Source organism: Biomphalaria glabrata, chromosome 4, assembly GCF_947242115.1.
Source record: "Biomphalaria glabrata chromosome 4, xgBioGlab47.1, whole genome shotgun sequence".
Lineage (NCBI taxonomy): Eukaryota > Metazoa > Mollusca > Gastropoda > Planorbidae > Biomphalaria > Biomphalaria glabrata.
Window position 1 is genome coordinate 19,568,923 of NC_074714.1, and position 14,784 is coordinate 19,583,706.

General features: G+C 36.5%; 1 protein-coding gene across 1 annotated transcript; it reads right to left on the bottom strand.

Moving 5' to 3' along the window:
• Positions 1-10,146: 10,146 nt before the first annotated feature.
• On the bottom strand, positions 10,147-11,172 carry LOC129925921 (uncharacterized protein K02A2.6-like). Its single transcript, XM_056027510.1, has one exon. The coding sequence runs from the start codon at positions 11,170-11,172 to the stop codon at positions 10,147-10,149; it is 1,026 nt and encodes a 341-aa protein (XP_055883485.1).
• Positions 11,173-14,784: the final 3,612 nt, after the last annotated feature.

The following is a 14,784-nucleotide window of genomic DNA, read 5'->3' on the forward strand; positions in this document are numbered from 1 at the left end:
CAGTTCCATCTACCTTTTGGGATAAGACAGCACCTATTCCGGTATTGCTCGCATCAGTGTCAAGTACGAACGTCTCTGCTGGTATCGGGTAGGCCAGAATGGGCGATGAAACAAGAGCCTTTTTAAGTCTCTCAAAGGCCTCATGACATTCCGTTGTCCAAATAAACGGCCGCTTCGGTTCTGTCAATTGATGAAGGGCACTACAGAGGCTAGAGAAATTAGGCACAAAACGTCTGTAATACGTGCAGAGTCCAAGAAAGCTTCTTAACTCCTGGATATTAGCGGGGATCGGCCATCCATTTACGGCTTCAACTTTATCCGGGTCTGTGCTGACTCCCTCCTTTGACACGATGTGCCCAAGGTACTTGACAGTCCTTCTGAACAAGGAGCACTTCTTTGGATTCAATTTCATTCCAGCGTTTCTAATTCGTTCAAACACTTCCTTCAGGTTTGCAATATGTTCCTCGAAGGTTCTGCCTATGACGATAATGTCATCTAAGTAAACAAGACACGTGGTCCAGTTGAGTCCTCTTAGCACATGCTCCATTAGTCTTTCAAAGGTGGCTGGGGCGTTACAGAGGCCAAAAGGCATCACGGTGAATTGCCAGAGACCATTACCAGCAGAGAAGGCTGTTTTATCTCTGTCCTCGGGGTGTAGTCCCACTTGCCAGTAACCGCTCTTTAGGTCAAGGGTGGAAAAGATCTGTGACCCAGCAAGTGTGTCCAATGTGTCGTCAATCCTAGGAAGCGGATAGCTGTCCTTGTGTGTGGCGTCATTTAGTAATCTATAGTCGACACAAAATCGAGTGGATCCATCTTTCTTCTTTACCAAGACTATGGGTGAACACCACGGACTGTTGGATGGTTCAACAACCCCTTGCTGCCTCATTCGTTCTATCATGTCCATAGCTTCTTGATGTTTTGCTAGCGGCAGGCGACGTGGTTGCTGTCGGATGGGCCTAGTGTTTCCTGTGTCTATTCGATGCTGGATCAGGTTTGTTCGCCCAACGTCCATTTCATCAGATGGCAATATGTCAGAGAACTCTCTTAGGAATCGTTCTGCTTTGGTGTACTGTTCTTTTGACAAGATCGTTTTGGCTTCTGCCAGAAGTTTAGTAACCTGGGGTTCACTGGGCTTGAGTATTCCGTCGGGATTTTCACTGCTGCAGTTTCTTATCATCTCTAAAGCATGGCAACCAGCGATGAGGCTTCCTTCCCGTAAATGTTTCTCCTCTGTGCCGAGGTTCATAATTCTTACGGGTACCTTTTGGTCTTTCCCAATCGTGACTAGTGTCTTTCCTACTGCTATCCCGTTGTAGTTGGTGTTCAAGCTTTCTACCAGCGCGGTTTTTGTCGTGGGATAGTCGTCCTCAATCTTCCCCCAAATGATCATTTCCGACTTAGCAGGCAAGGTTGTATTTTCCACCAACGTAACCCTTCTGGCTCGGCCATCTTCTTCATTTTCGTCGTCAAGCAAGGGTACTTCGAGGTCCCCACATTGTAAAGTGCCTCCGCCGATATTCAAAGAAAAGCCATATTTCAGCATGAAGTCGAGTCCTATTATGCAGTCATCTGTGACGTCAGCAATCAGGAATTCGTGTTTGAATGACTGATTTCCGATCTCGACTGTTATGTCGATCAGGCCTTTTATGGGCATCAGTTCTCCACTGGCTGTTTTCAACGAGTAGGCCCTAACTGGCGTTTTCTTGCTATTGTCCACTTTATCCGTCCGGATGACTGATCGTGAGGCACCAGTATCAAGGAGGAAGTGATAGTTTTGACATCCAATTTTCCCGATGACCTTTAGACTCTTACTTTGCCCTAGCACGGCGACCGGGATGATGGTTGCAGGGGCTCTCATTCTCTGTGTCGCCGGGTTCCGCCCCTTGAAGCCGGCGCGTGCTAGTTTCCCTGGTAGCCCCGAGAATTTGGTCGTGCATACCTTTCTGATCTGTAATGGGTTCCAGTTTGTGCAAATTTTCTAGTGCAGCTTCTTTGTATATGACCGAGTTCACCACAATTCCAGCATCGTACAGGAACCCTAGGTTGACTTTCTGGTACTTGGTTTGTTCGTCGTTCATCTATTGCCTCTGTCACCCTTCTCACAAGTTGTGTAAATTCTTCCTCTTTGACTTCTAACCTTCGGCCTTGATGAGTGCTCCCTGATGCGTCTTTGGCGGCTTCATATGAGAGAGCATATACGAGGGCTTCACTGGCCTTATGTTTACCACTAACTCTGGTGGCTTTCTTTAACTCGGGGTCTCGAAGGGCATCAATGAAAGTGTCTGTAATAATGACTTCCAGAAAATCTTGTGCTGCAGTTGGGTAGGCCAGATGTGCGAGGCGTTCGATGTCTGTCTCTAGTTCCTGTAGTGTTTCATCGGGGCGCTGTTGTCTGGTCTTTAGTTGCACACGATATACTTCTTGCAGATGTTCATCCCCGTATCGGAGTTCCATAGCCTGGACTAGGGCGGCGAAGTCATGCTGGTTCGGTAGAGACTGTAGCAATTCGGAGGCTTTTCCTCTTAGGGATAACACAAGGGCTGTTGCTTTCTCCTCCTCACTGATCCATTTGTTAACTTTGGCTGCTGCGTCAAATTGCTTCTTGTATACTGACCAGGACACGGAACCATCAAATACGGGGGGCTTCATTTTCCCGGAGATTTCAGGTACAAATGACGTCATATCTGCTTCTGGTACATTTGTGTGCTTGCGTTGGACTTGTATCTTCATTTCGTCGATGGCCTTCTCCACTGCGTCGACCCTCTGATTCATCTGCTCGTCAATGTTGGTGATTCTCACCTCCACAGCATGTATGCGTTGGTTCATTGCCAATAACTCCGTTTTGATTCCCGAGTCCATCGTGTCTATCTTGGTGTCCATGGCGTCTATCTTGTAATTGATCTGTTCCAGCAAGTCCGGTTCGACCTCAAAAAGATATGTGTCCGGATCTTCTTTTTCCTTCACCAGTTCTTCCCGAAGGCGTGCTTGTAAGGTTTCTTTGTTGCCGCTCGTCTTCAGGCCTCGATCACGGAGCTCTTCTTTCAGTTCCTTCACACGGAGTTGGTCTAACGTTTTCATAGTAGCCATAGCGGATCCGTTCCTATCCGATCCGATCCGACCCCACTTCTGACACCAGTGTTACGGTTCTCTTCTACTCCGGCCTTCTATAAACACTGCTAAACACAACACAACACATCAACACATCAAGAACCTGCCAACAAGAGCTCCACAATAATCTGGTACTTTAATAATGAGTGAATAAGTAGAAGACAGCCAATACGACACAATTGGCAACACAATAAGCTACTACGAATGTTAAACTGTACATCACCGTATACAACTCTACTGTCTCTATTTCTTCCTAGACTCGTACATAACACTTGAGGACTCGACAAGGACCGACTTCATGGCCAACTAACAGTCCTAGTCTCAACGCTCTCCGGTCTTGAACTGCCGCTTTCTTACACACTGTGTCACTCGTACCGCAGGCTTTCGATCACATGACCATAACATTGGTCATATTTGCGTGTAATCGTAGTACTGTCCCTTGTCCATGGCCCCGCTGACCTGAGTGATTCACGGGTGTGTCAGCTGAGCCTATAGTTAACCCTTTTGCGCCGCCAATAGGGTCGTAACAATATGCTGTGTAAGGACCAAAAAATATTGTAACAACCTTTAAGGATGCAACTCAATGTAGGATTATGGTTAAATAATAGATGCTTATTCAGACATGCCTACCCCCAATACCCAGAATGTGGAACACTCAGGTTGAAAATGTGGAATTTTGGGCCCCAATGTGGAACATAAACGCATAAACTTACATTCGGAAGCCATATTTCACGTAATAAATAAAACTTCAATTATTACTTAGATAACGATGCTGGTTTGCTTCTCATACATAGATGTAAATAGAATACGTCGAAGTCATTCAATCAATAGTTCTAACTCTATATGATGAATTCAATTCAAAATGTATTCTAATTTTTCTATTTTGTATTTGTTACTACTAGAACTTGATCTAGTTAAATCTAGTAACTAGACTAGATATTTTTTAGAAGTATTTTTTATTAAAGAAATGATTTTCTAAGTTTCACCCAAACAAAATGAAAAAAAAAATATTATGACCACAAGTCAATTTTACAATCAATTATATGACTTTCAGAAGACTGATAGTATTGTGACTGTCAAGTTTGATCATTCCACTTTATCTACCGCCCCCAAAGCAGCAATGGAGCCAAATGTTATATATCAAATCTCTTATAGTGTGCATTTTCAGCCTACATGGACATTTCCTATGGTGCCAAAGAAAGTGACATCCAGGAGCAGCTTTTTTCCAAATTAGATGTAAGTGAATGTCTTTTTGATTATGCTTTTTTTCATTAATATGTTGATCATTACTTAGCCTTTGAGTGATGATACAAAATCAAGGCATAGTTCAACTGAAAGTTTATGTTGTTATGATTCTCTGATAAAGGCTAAAACGTAACTCACCAATTTTTTATAAATATAAAATTTGTGTCTTAATTTTTTTAAAAAAAGCTAACTTGTTTTCTAGGATGCAACTCTGAGAAATATAAATGATGGAGGACTCCCACAAGAATATGCTTATTAAATGTTGATTTCAAACTGAAAGAATCTTTGCTGGAAGCTTTTACTTATGATAAGGTAACTTGTTGAATAAGTTACACCTGTTAAATAAATGTTCTTTTGCACAACTGAAATGCTTGTCCACTTTCCCCTTTAACATATTGAGTGCAACTCAATGTAGGATTAAGGTTAGATAATAGATGCTTATTCAGACATTCCTACCCCCAAATACCCAGAATGTGGAACACTCAGGTTGAAAATGTGGAATTTTGGGCCCCAATGTGGAACATAAATGCATAAATTTACATTTGGAAGCCATATTTCACGTAATAAATAAAACTTCAATTATTACTTAGATAACGATGCTGGTTTGCTTCTCATACATAGATGTAAATAGAATAAGTCAAAGTCATTCAATCAATAGTTCTAACTCTATATGATGAATTCAATTCAAAATGTATTCTAATTTTTCTATCTATTTTGTATTTATTACTACTAGAACTTGATCTAGTTAAATCTAGTAACTAGACTAGATATAGATTATTCTACATCTACTTGAATTTGAATGAGTTGATTATCTAGCCTTTTCTAGACTCTAGAGCTCTCCTCTAGTCACTCTAAATTCTGTCTCTAGTTCTAGTATAATTTAGATCTAACAAGTCCTAAGATCTAAATATTTATGTACCGTACAGACTTATTGAGAACTAAATAGTGAATTTATTAGATCTACATCTAGAATCTAGATCTTTCATCTTCTAATTCTACTACTACTATTAGATCTAAAATCTAAGTCTATTTCTAGTTCTATATCTGGATTCTAGATCTAGAAAGTAATTTAGACTTAGCCTAAGTATTTTAGTAATGTCTAGATCTAGATGTTAATTTTTTTTTTCAATCCTTTTCTTAAAAACCAGTAATAAGTAAATAACCAGTTCTAGTTGAGTTAGATCTACTAGATCTAGATCTGGATCCATTGTAAGAAAAGGAAAGGGATTTGAATGGAGCATTTGGCTTAGTAGTGCTTAATAGATTCTAGGAATGGATCTAGTATCTAGACTACTAGATCTATGTACTCACACTACATAGATCTACATCTAGACTCTAGCTAGATCTAGCTCAACCATATCTTCATAAATTTGGACACACCGGGTCCGGGAGGAGATGAAATGTAAACAATAAACACAGACCCATATATATTTTATTTTGCATTCAGTATTTTCATTTCACACTATTAATAAATAATGAAAAAAACATTTATTTTTTTTGGCGGAATTCAGACTTGGCGCAGTGGCGGAACAAAAATTGCAAAGGTGGAACATGTGAGCTTTTTTGATGATTTTGTGGGACGGTAGTCATGTCTGGCTTATTAATAATGGGAATGATAGGTCACAATAAACATAAATTTCAGTCTTGGTTTTCTGTTCTCTTACACATTTTACTGATGTTTGCGACTCACTCAGGCTCACATTCACAGACACATGCCTCTATTTAGTTTTAGAAATGGTTGCAGGGTTCGTAGCGCTCCTAAAATCTCCTAAAAAATTAAAATTCTCCTAAAAATTGCCAGAAGTCTCCGAAAATTTTGACCATTGAAAGGATTTTATCTAACAATTAGTTCTTCTCCCCAAGTCCTTTCTGAAGGTTTCACAATGGTGGTGACCTTTGCAGTCGATTGGGTCACATCATATACCTGGTGCACAGCCTCTGGATCCTGCCACTTGCGCTGTGTGTAAAAGTTAGTTTACCACAGAGAATTTCTTCATATTTTTATTATTCTGCAGGTGTAGATAGAGTAACTACATGTTCAAGATAGGATTAGCTGCAGGATATCAGTCATTTTGTGGGTACAGCTCAATCAGAACTGAGACAAATGAATTTCTTAGAAAGCATTATTAGTAAACATGAATTTTTGTGTATTTTGTATACTGACTAAATATTTTAACTTTTTGTTTTGTTTTGTATAGAAGCTATATATGTAATTAATTATTACATTTCAGGAGTATATGGGCCAGCCAATTTGTGTAGATTTAAGCACACAGTAAAATCAAGAAGGTATTGGATGTTTTGGTGGCCGCTCTAATGAACCCGACAGAACAGAAGGTGACCCTGCCTCCTTGGATGGTAAACACTGTGTTTCATCTATAGAATATTACTTACTATGAGAATAATTTAGACAGATATTATTAGATAAAAAAAGTAAAAGTTCCCCTTTCAGACCTTGCGATCTATGGGGTAGATGATTTAAATGTCATCTGTTTCTGTGCCCCTCAGTTTACAAGGGTGTCACATTTTCTTTTACTTTTCCCTAACTAATGTCAGATACCCATTAGAGCTGGGTGGACTCAGAAGCACCCAAAGATCCCAAAATAAAAAATCCCAGTCTTCGCCTGGATTCAAACCTGAGACCCCTGGTTCGGAAGCCAAGCCCTTTAATTAAAAAGGCAGGTTACAAAATTAAGGTCATCATTTTTTCATTCTAGAAATCTCTCCGTTTTAGATCTTTCAGTCCATAGGGAAGATTAAAAAAACAACTCATCTATGGTTTTTGCACTCATCTTTTTTTGTCTCATGATAATAAAGAGGAAATACTAGCAGCAAGGAGAAAAATTATATTTCACTATGATTGAAATATATTTCAGACATGTATCTTTATGTATAGAGGATATTGCCTTTCAATGATACCAATCAACTTTTATCCATAAATAATTGTAAACATAGGAAAGGCTTCAGGAGTCAACACTGAGGGAAACAACAATTATAAAATGTATTATAGTTAATCCTCAACTGCAAATATAACGAGTGTGGAAAAATTGAATTAATACATAATAAGATTATGGAAATGTGAAAAATTTTTGTTTCCATTTTTTTTATCAAGAATTATTTTTGCTTTTCAGTAAAATGCAGTCTTTTCTTTTACACATTGCACATGCTTTATATTTAGGCTTATATTTTTTAATTTAGATGAATCACTACATCAGACTGCATTATGCAGTACCAAATCTGCCTGCTAATTGATCAAAAAGCTAGCATGTTTTGCACACACAGCATTAAAAATAATTCTTTCCTATTCATTATTATTTTGTGATTGATTAAATCTGGTTATGTATATATTTTTCAGACTGTCATTTATGAAGTAACCAGTTTTCTTGGAGGTGTTTTTACATATCACTGGTGAACCTGAAGTCAAGCATTCTTCAAGAATCTTCATAAAAGCACATTGGATGTTTTGTAAGCAGTTTATGGAATAAATAAATATGAGGGAAACAAATCAAGGCTTAAAATATTCATTTGGTATCTATTTACCTAAGTTGTCAAAATTCATTTTGCATTATTTCAGTTATATTATTGATGCGGTTTTAAAAAATTTTTCCTATAAAATTATGCTGTCAAACTAAAAAGCATTGATTTTCCAATTTCATTGCACTTTTTGCTCACTTAATGCAGTAATTATTGTGGTTATTTAACTGTTTGTCATAAGATGTGAGCAGTGTGCTGGTACCTGTTTCAATTGGTAATTTTCTATGTTGATTCTGTAGGCCCAACTGTTGAAGCTGGAACTTAATTAACCCTCTCGCAATTTTACAGTACAGCTCTAATTATTTTGGCGGATTTTTTTATAAGCATATGTTAATCATGTACAAAGAGTTCTTTGTCTGCCTTCTGGGATACAATTCATGCCAACTCTAATTCTTTTTCTCTATCCACCTTCTGTGCTTCTTTCTCCGCCTGGACAAGTGGAAAAAGATATCTGAATAATAATCGGTAATTAATAGAAAAAAAAAGTGATTAACACTACATCTAGGTTGAAAGTTACAACCTAGAAAGCAAGAAGGTATACTGAACCAACAATAAACCCCTACTAGCGATTACAATATGGAGACAATGAGAACCACTGAATAAAAAAAAAGTGGAAATGGTCAACCTTCCTTAAATTATGGATTCTTATATATACAACTAAGTAGCTGAAGGTCCAGTATCTGGTGCAGATCTGTCATTGAAAAATGCTACAGTGATATAAATTTACTTCATTGTCACCACCACTTAAGTAAAATCTGTCACTATGTTCGTTCAGTTAGGACACAAAACTTGGGATGGACTCAAAGCTAGTATGTTTCAAGTAAAGTCCTAGACCTCATGATGTAGACTTTGACTTAAATTATCAATAAATAAATATTAGAAAAAGCAGAAAATAGGAATATGACCCTCTGCTGTATAAAACTATAGCTGACTGCTGCTTTGTCTGCAAAGTCTCCAAGTCAACCTGCCTTGTTCAAGTCCTTTTTTACACTCATATTTGTCTTGAAAAAAATCCTTGGGGCTTATTTTAATTTTGAACTGATTCTGCATTAAAGTATCCAATAGCACTGTAAACTGCCTCCTCAATTACATTCTTTTCAACATTTATTTTTTTGCAGCACCTGTCCCAAATAAGCTTGTTCAGTTCCTCCTTTGTGTGCTGTCTTGCTGTGACGAGATGTTTTAATAGCTATTGTTGGCTCGTTTGTTAATTCTAGGGGCATTTCAATTTATTGATGCCGCTCACATATACAAGATATTTTAACAGGCACACTGCAACTAACTAACAGTAAGACTAAGAGCAGACCAGTATATTAAATTTATAAATTAAAAGGATTTAATAAATATAAGTTTATAAAAGATAACAGATGGAGAAAAAAATAGAACCAAGAAATGAAATAGATGCATTAATGAATAAACTATTTCTCATCATAGATTGCTAATTAATGAGTGAATGAGAGAGTGTTCCTATGTCTTGTCTACTTATTTTCTTAGCTGCTAGGACTGGCACTCAGAAGGATGAGTCATCTGGTTCTGTCTTAGGATATCGACTCAGGATGTCCTCTATGCTGTAGGCAATCTGGCGCTAGGGTAAGCCACTGCCTATTTAGTTGTAGAGAGAGTTGGTGCTGCAGACTAATTTTGTAATAGTTATTGTAGTTTGATCTCTCAGCTGTGGTCTCTAGCTCGTAGATGGCCATGCTACCTCACACACACACACAGTTTATTTTCTGTAGCGAAGGTTGCTCTAAGCAGTCAGCAGTGGACAGCTTGGGCCGGGTATGGGCAGAAGCAATGCCTTTACACTGATAAGTGTATGAGAAAGGGAGGGGGTATCTGGTGTGGTCGGCTCCGGTCACAGCGTTGCTTGGAGATCTGGCAGATTTAGGCAACTGCGGGTCTACGTTGATAATGTTGATTATCATGAACGAATAATAACAAGACTTTGAATATAACTTATAAGACATAAAATCAGCTGTTTAATCTAAGGCCGTCTTGGTTGACAACAATTGTTACAAGGGATGTTACTCCCAAACACTGAGTGGTGCAACCTATATAAAACACACATCAACATCCTTCCCTTTCTATAGCTAACAAAACACATATCAGAAATATTTGCATTTGAAAATAACAAACATTAATAACTCATCTTATTTTATAAATATTGTAACAACTAAAAATAAAATAAATTTCAATTGAGAGTGTGACACATATAGAATAAATATTTCAACATGCATATTAATATTGTCATAAAAATTCTTAGTAATTATCATAATCCCTATGCCACACAGGTCTATTTGTTTCTCGAATGCTAGTTCTTGCTGACTTATTACTATCACAATTATTGTCTGGTACATGAGAAACTACTTCAGACTGTGCTGCATGGTGAGAACAGTTATCAGAAAAATCTGGCCTTTCATTATCATCATCTAAGACATTCCCATCATATACATCAGTGTCTTTCAAAATAGTTTTCCTTGGCCTAATATGAAATCTGTTGCGTATGTAGAATTCTCCATTATCTCCCTTGATCTTATAACATCCTGGGGATAGTTGTTCCGTGATTACTCCAGGATACCATCCTGTTTGACCTGGGTTTTGGTAATAAATAGTTTGCCCTAGATGGAGTTTTGGTAGATCCCAAGCTTGTGTATCATATTGTGTTTTTACTTTTTGTTTGTAATTCTCTTTGATCTCAGCTACAACATGTTCACTTAAACACTTTGAAGTGCTGGGAATCAATGTTCGAGGACTTCTTTTGAGGCACATTTCAGCTGGGCTTAATCCAGAACATTGCCGAGGTGTGTTTCTGATTTCTAGTAAAGCTTCATATGGATCATCACCATTACGTTTAGTTTTCAGTATTAAGTTCTTCATTATCTTTACAGCAGCTTCCGCCTTGCCATTTGTTCTTGGATAACCAGGATCTGATCTGATGTGAGTGATGTTCCATCGCTTTGTGAATCTCAAAAACTCATTTGAAGTAAACTGCGGACCGCCATCTGTTACTAACATTTTCGGAACACCAAAACGAGCAAATTGTCCTTTCAATTTTCTAAGCACATCTTGTGATGTTGTTGACAGATAATCAAAGTAATAATCAACAGTAATTAAATACTGTCTTCCATCCACTTCCATCAGGTCAGCTCCAACTTTTTCCCATAGCACATTTCCTTCATCATGTTGTATAAGCGTTTCTCTCTGGTTCATAGGTTTCCTTTCTTGACAAGCAGTGCATGTCTCTGCCATCTGTTTTATTTCATCAGCCATGCCAGGCCAGAACATCGTCTGTGGGGCCCTCCTCATCATTCCATCATATGCGATGTGGGCTGTGTGCTAGTTTTTCTTCATTTCTTGACGCATACTGAAAGGTATGACTACCATTTCTCCTTTCAAGATAAAGATATGACTACCCTTTCTCCTTTCAAGATTACTCCATTACTAAGTCCCAAAGTATCAGCAAAATCAAAATGTGGTTTTATCGTGTTGTCTAAATCTTGTTTTCTTTGAGGCCATCCATTCATGATTTGCTTTGATTTTTTACTTAATGTGTCATCTAAGTCTGTTTCTTGTTTTATTCTTTCTAATAACGGATCCAGTATGTCCACAACTTGTGTCTGGCATATGTTAAAAACTTTATCTTGCTTCTACTTTTGATTGCACATTGATTTTTACCTTTGCATTTATTGCAAATTAAATAATAATAATATGATATAAACTTTGTCACATGTAAATTATGAGTGAGTCTGGTGTGAATGTACACTTTGGTTTCTTATAGTTATAATGTTTTTTGTTTGGTGTAATGCACAAATTGTAAGACAAATTTCCGTATGGACAATAAAGATTAGTATTATAATTATTATTATGTGTTACCAGCAACCAGGCTGGGGATATGATAGACGATTAGGAACCTCCTAAAGGCATAGAATAGGGATTCTCATATGCCTTGCTATCATTCAGATGTAGGCATTGGTATCAATCCCAAAAAGGCATTTAAAACATAGCAGCAGAGATGGATAGGTGTGTGCGCACAAATACTCTCCTCAAAAGTAAAAACTGATCTCTTCGTCAAGTTCTAGTTTGCTTCTCGTGACATTTTCATCCCTTTTTGAGTTTTTGTTATGAAATACATCTTTCCAGAAATCCGATGGGATTCCTGGACATTTATAAAAATAATTTCGTACCGTATTTATACCAATACTTCTCGTGGCTGTGGTGATAGTGGTTGCTGTTGCATTGAAGGATTTTTACACTTGACTTTACAGTTACATTAATGAAAGCTTAAATGACCCGTTATTTTTTGTAACTTGCTGTGCACTGAAACCAAACAGCTTGAAATCTTAAAGCACACATAACTCAATGATAAACAAAATGTAAGTGATTTAACCACAATAAATGTATTATCTAACAATGTAGGATGATACTAGTCAAGATTCATCCATTGAATGTGATTATATCGATAAGTAATCAGTTATGATAAATTGGGGAATGAGCATAGTACACTAAATCTAAGGATAAGGGCTAATATGATTAATCAAAACCATATTCTTCCAAGGAACCATAAGGTCACTAGGGTGTCAGTCATAATATAAATTATGATGGATACAATAGGCATGTAAGATAATACATATCACATGCTCATCACGTGTCGTCACAGATACTCAAAAGAGTGACACAATGTATATCCTTTTTTTTAAAAAAAATACTACAGCATTCTGCTTTAGTTGTCTACCAATGGTAACATCAAGTTCCTTCACTTCTTGTATGTTCTGTACTTTTTTTTAGTTGTGGAGATGTACTGCTCTGGATCAAAAATGTGTATCTTCATATTTTCCAAATCTTGTATTTGTTGTAATGTGTTATTACATAAAAGTTAAACAGCAGTAGGAATACTGAATACATTTTGAATCTTTTCTTCTACACTGTAGATCTGTGAGACTATGACGAGAGGTCTTGTTGTTAAGGAACGGAATGTCTAGAAGTTTATTTTGTTTCTCTCGCTCGCAGTGTGCTGGTGCCTGCTTCAGCTGGTCATTGTCTAGATTGATTCTGGAGACCTGACTGTTGATGCTGGAACTGTCTTGATATAGAGTGATTTTGCTCTGTCATGATTTACAGCTCTATTTGTAGATTGGTTGTATTTGTTTATATGTATATTAATCATGTACACATATATCACAGGAAACAAGAAATATATTTAAAACACATAACATAGAACTTTATTAAAACAAGGTAGAATTAGGTCACAGTAATGATTAGTGACAGTCAATATGTACATATATTCCAGTATATATCATTGTTAATGTGTGCATGTATTCCAGTATACATTATTATGATTGTTTATGTAGCTAGAAATGGATTTGTATTATTTTTTAAAATTCTCACAGCTTTTATTAAAGTTGCTTGTGATTCCATAAGTAACAATAGTCCAATTTACACATTTATTTAGTAGATTATTTAGTATGATTGTTGATGTAAATAGAACTGGATTTGTATTATTTACAAATATACCGGAAGTAGATCTCTTCAACCAACAAAACGAATAATAAATTTTCCTGTATTTTATCTATGTTTAATATTTACAATAAACTATTCTCTAACAAATGTTGTTAATCCAACTAGATGCAACCAGGATACAATTAATGCATTTAATCCAACTAGATGCAACCATGATGCACTCAATACATTTGTATTAATACTGATACCATGGATTAAAATGTGTAAAATATCAACCCATGTCTAGCAGAAATCACCTACATTTACTTTTCTTCATCTTTTTGATAACATTTTCAACATCTTTGATCCAACACTTGACTCCTTCTTTACTTTTTCTAATTATACAAATTTGACTTGACATTTATACCAAAAAATTGATAAAACTAAGCATATACTGCTGATCCCAAACTGTATCTGCACTTGGCGTTCCTTTGGACATGATCAGCTTGGAGAGGGGAGCTGATGTGTGGACAATGCTCTTGACCATAGCTAATGCCCATGCATTTATCTTATGCTCTTTACAATTATCCTTATGCTTAGAATAGATTGTGTTTAATCAAATGTACATTATTTTACCACTACATTTCTCTTATGTTTAAGATATTAGAATATTGTAAACTTTATTTACTTTCCAAACTGATAAATGTAAACTCTTGGGTTTTGTTTCATTTGTTTTATTTGCATTGGTAAAAACAATTCTTGCAATAAAATTTTAAATTTTCATTGTGTGGTTTCTTTTCTTTATTAAAAAAAAATAAGCCAAATAAAAGTTTATTTAGATAAATATTTTTTAGTCCCGATAATGTGGAATTAAAGAGATGTAATACATATTTGATAATAAACAAACAGATGCAACTTCTCTAAAGCATTCCATAAGTTTCACCAGGTAAGCCTAAGAAACGAAATTGAATATTATAAAAACAAAATTTAGTCGTGATAAACCAGGAATTCTTTGACTAAAATTAATACTTTGTGTATGAAAAAGATATCATTGACTCCAATTTACTTTACTACCCACAATGAGGGGACATGTTCAAGAATCGAACAAGATTACAAGGCATTAATGCTTCATAAATATATTTTTAATTTTTTTTTTACCTTAACTAAAACGATGCTTCAGTATACATATTATAGGCTTACTCTGCTAAGGAGCCATAAAAATATGAGATTAAATCCCCCCCCCCCCAAAAAAAAAAAAAAACATGATTATTTCCACTTAAAAACAAGTAACGCCCTCAGTAAAATCTTTTAAAGATTCACTTCAGGACAAAAAAAAATTGAGGTGTAAAAGTAAAACCATAAGGAAAAAGAAAAAAAAAACAGGGAGAGAGATACTTGTACGAACGGAAACTTCTGGTTTCAAATTCCAGTCAGGAAAAAACGCATTAAATAATTATTTTC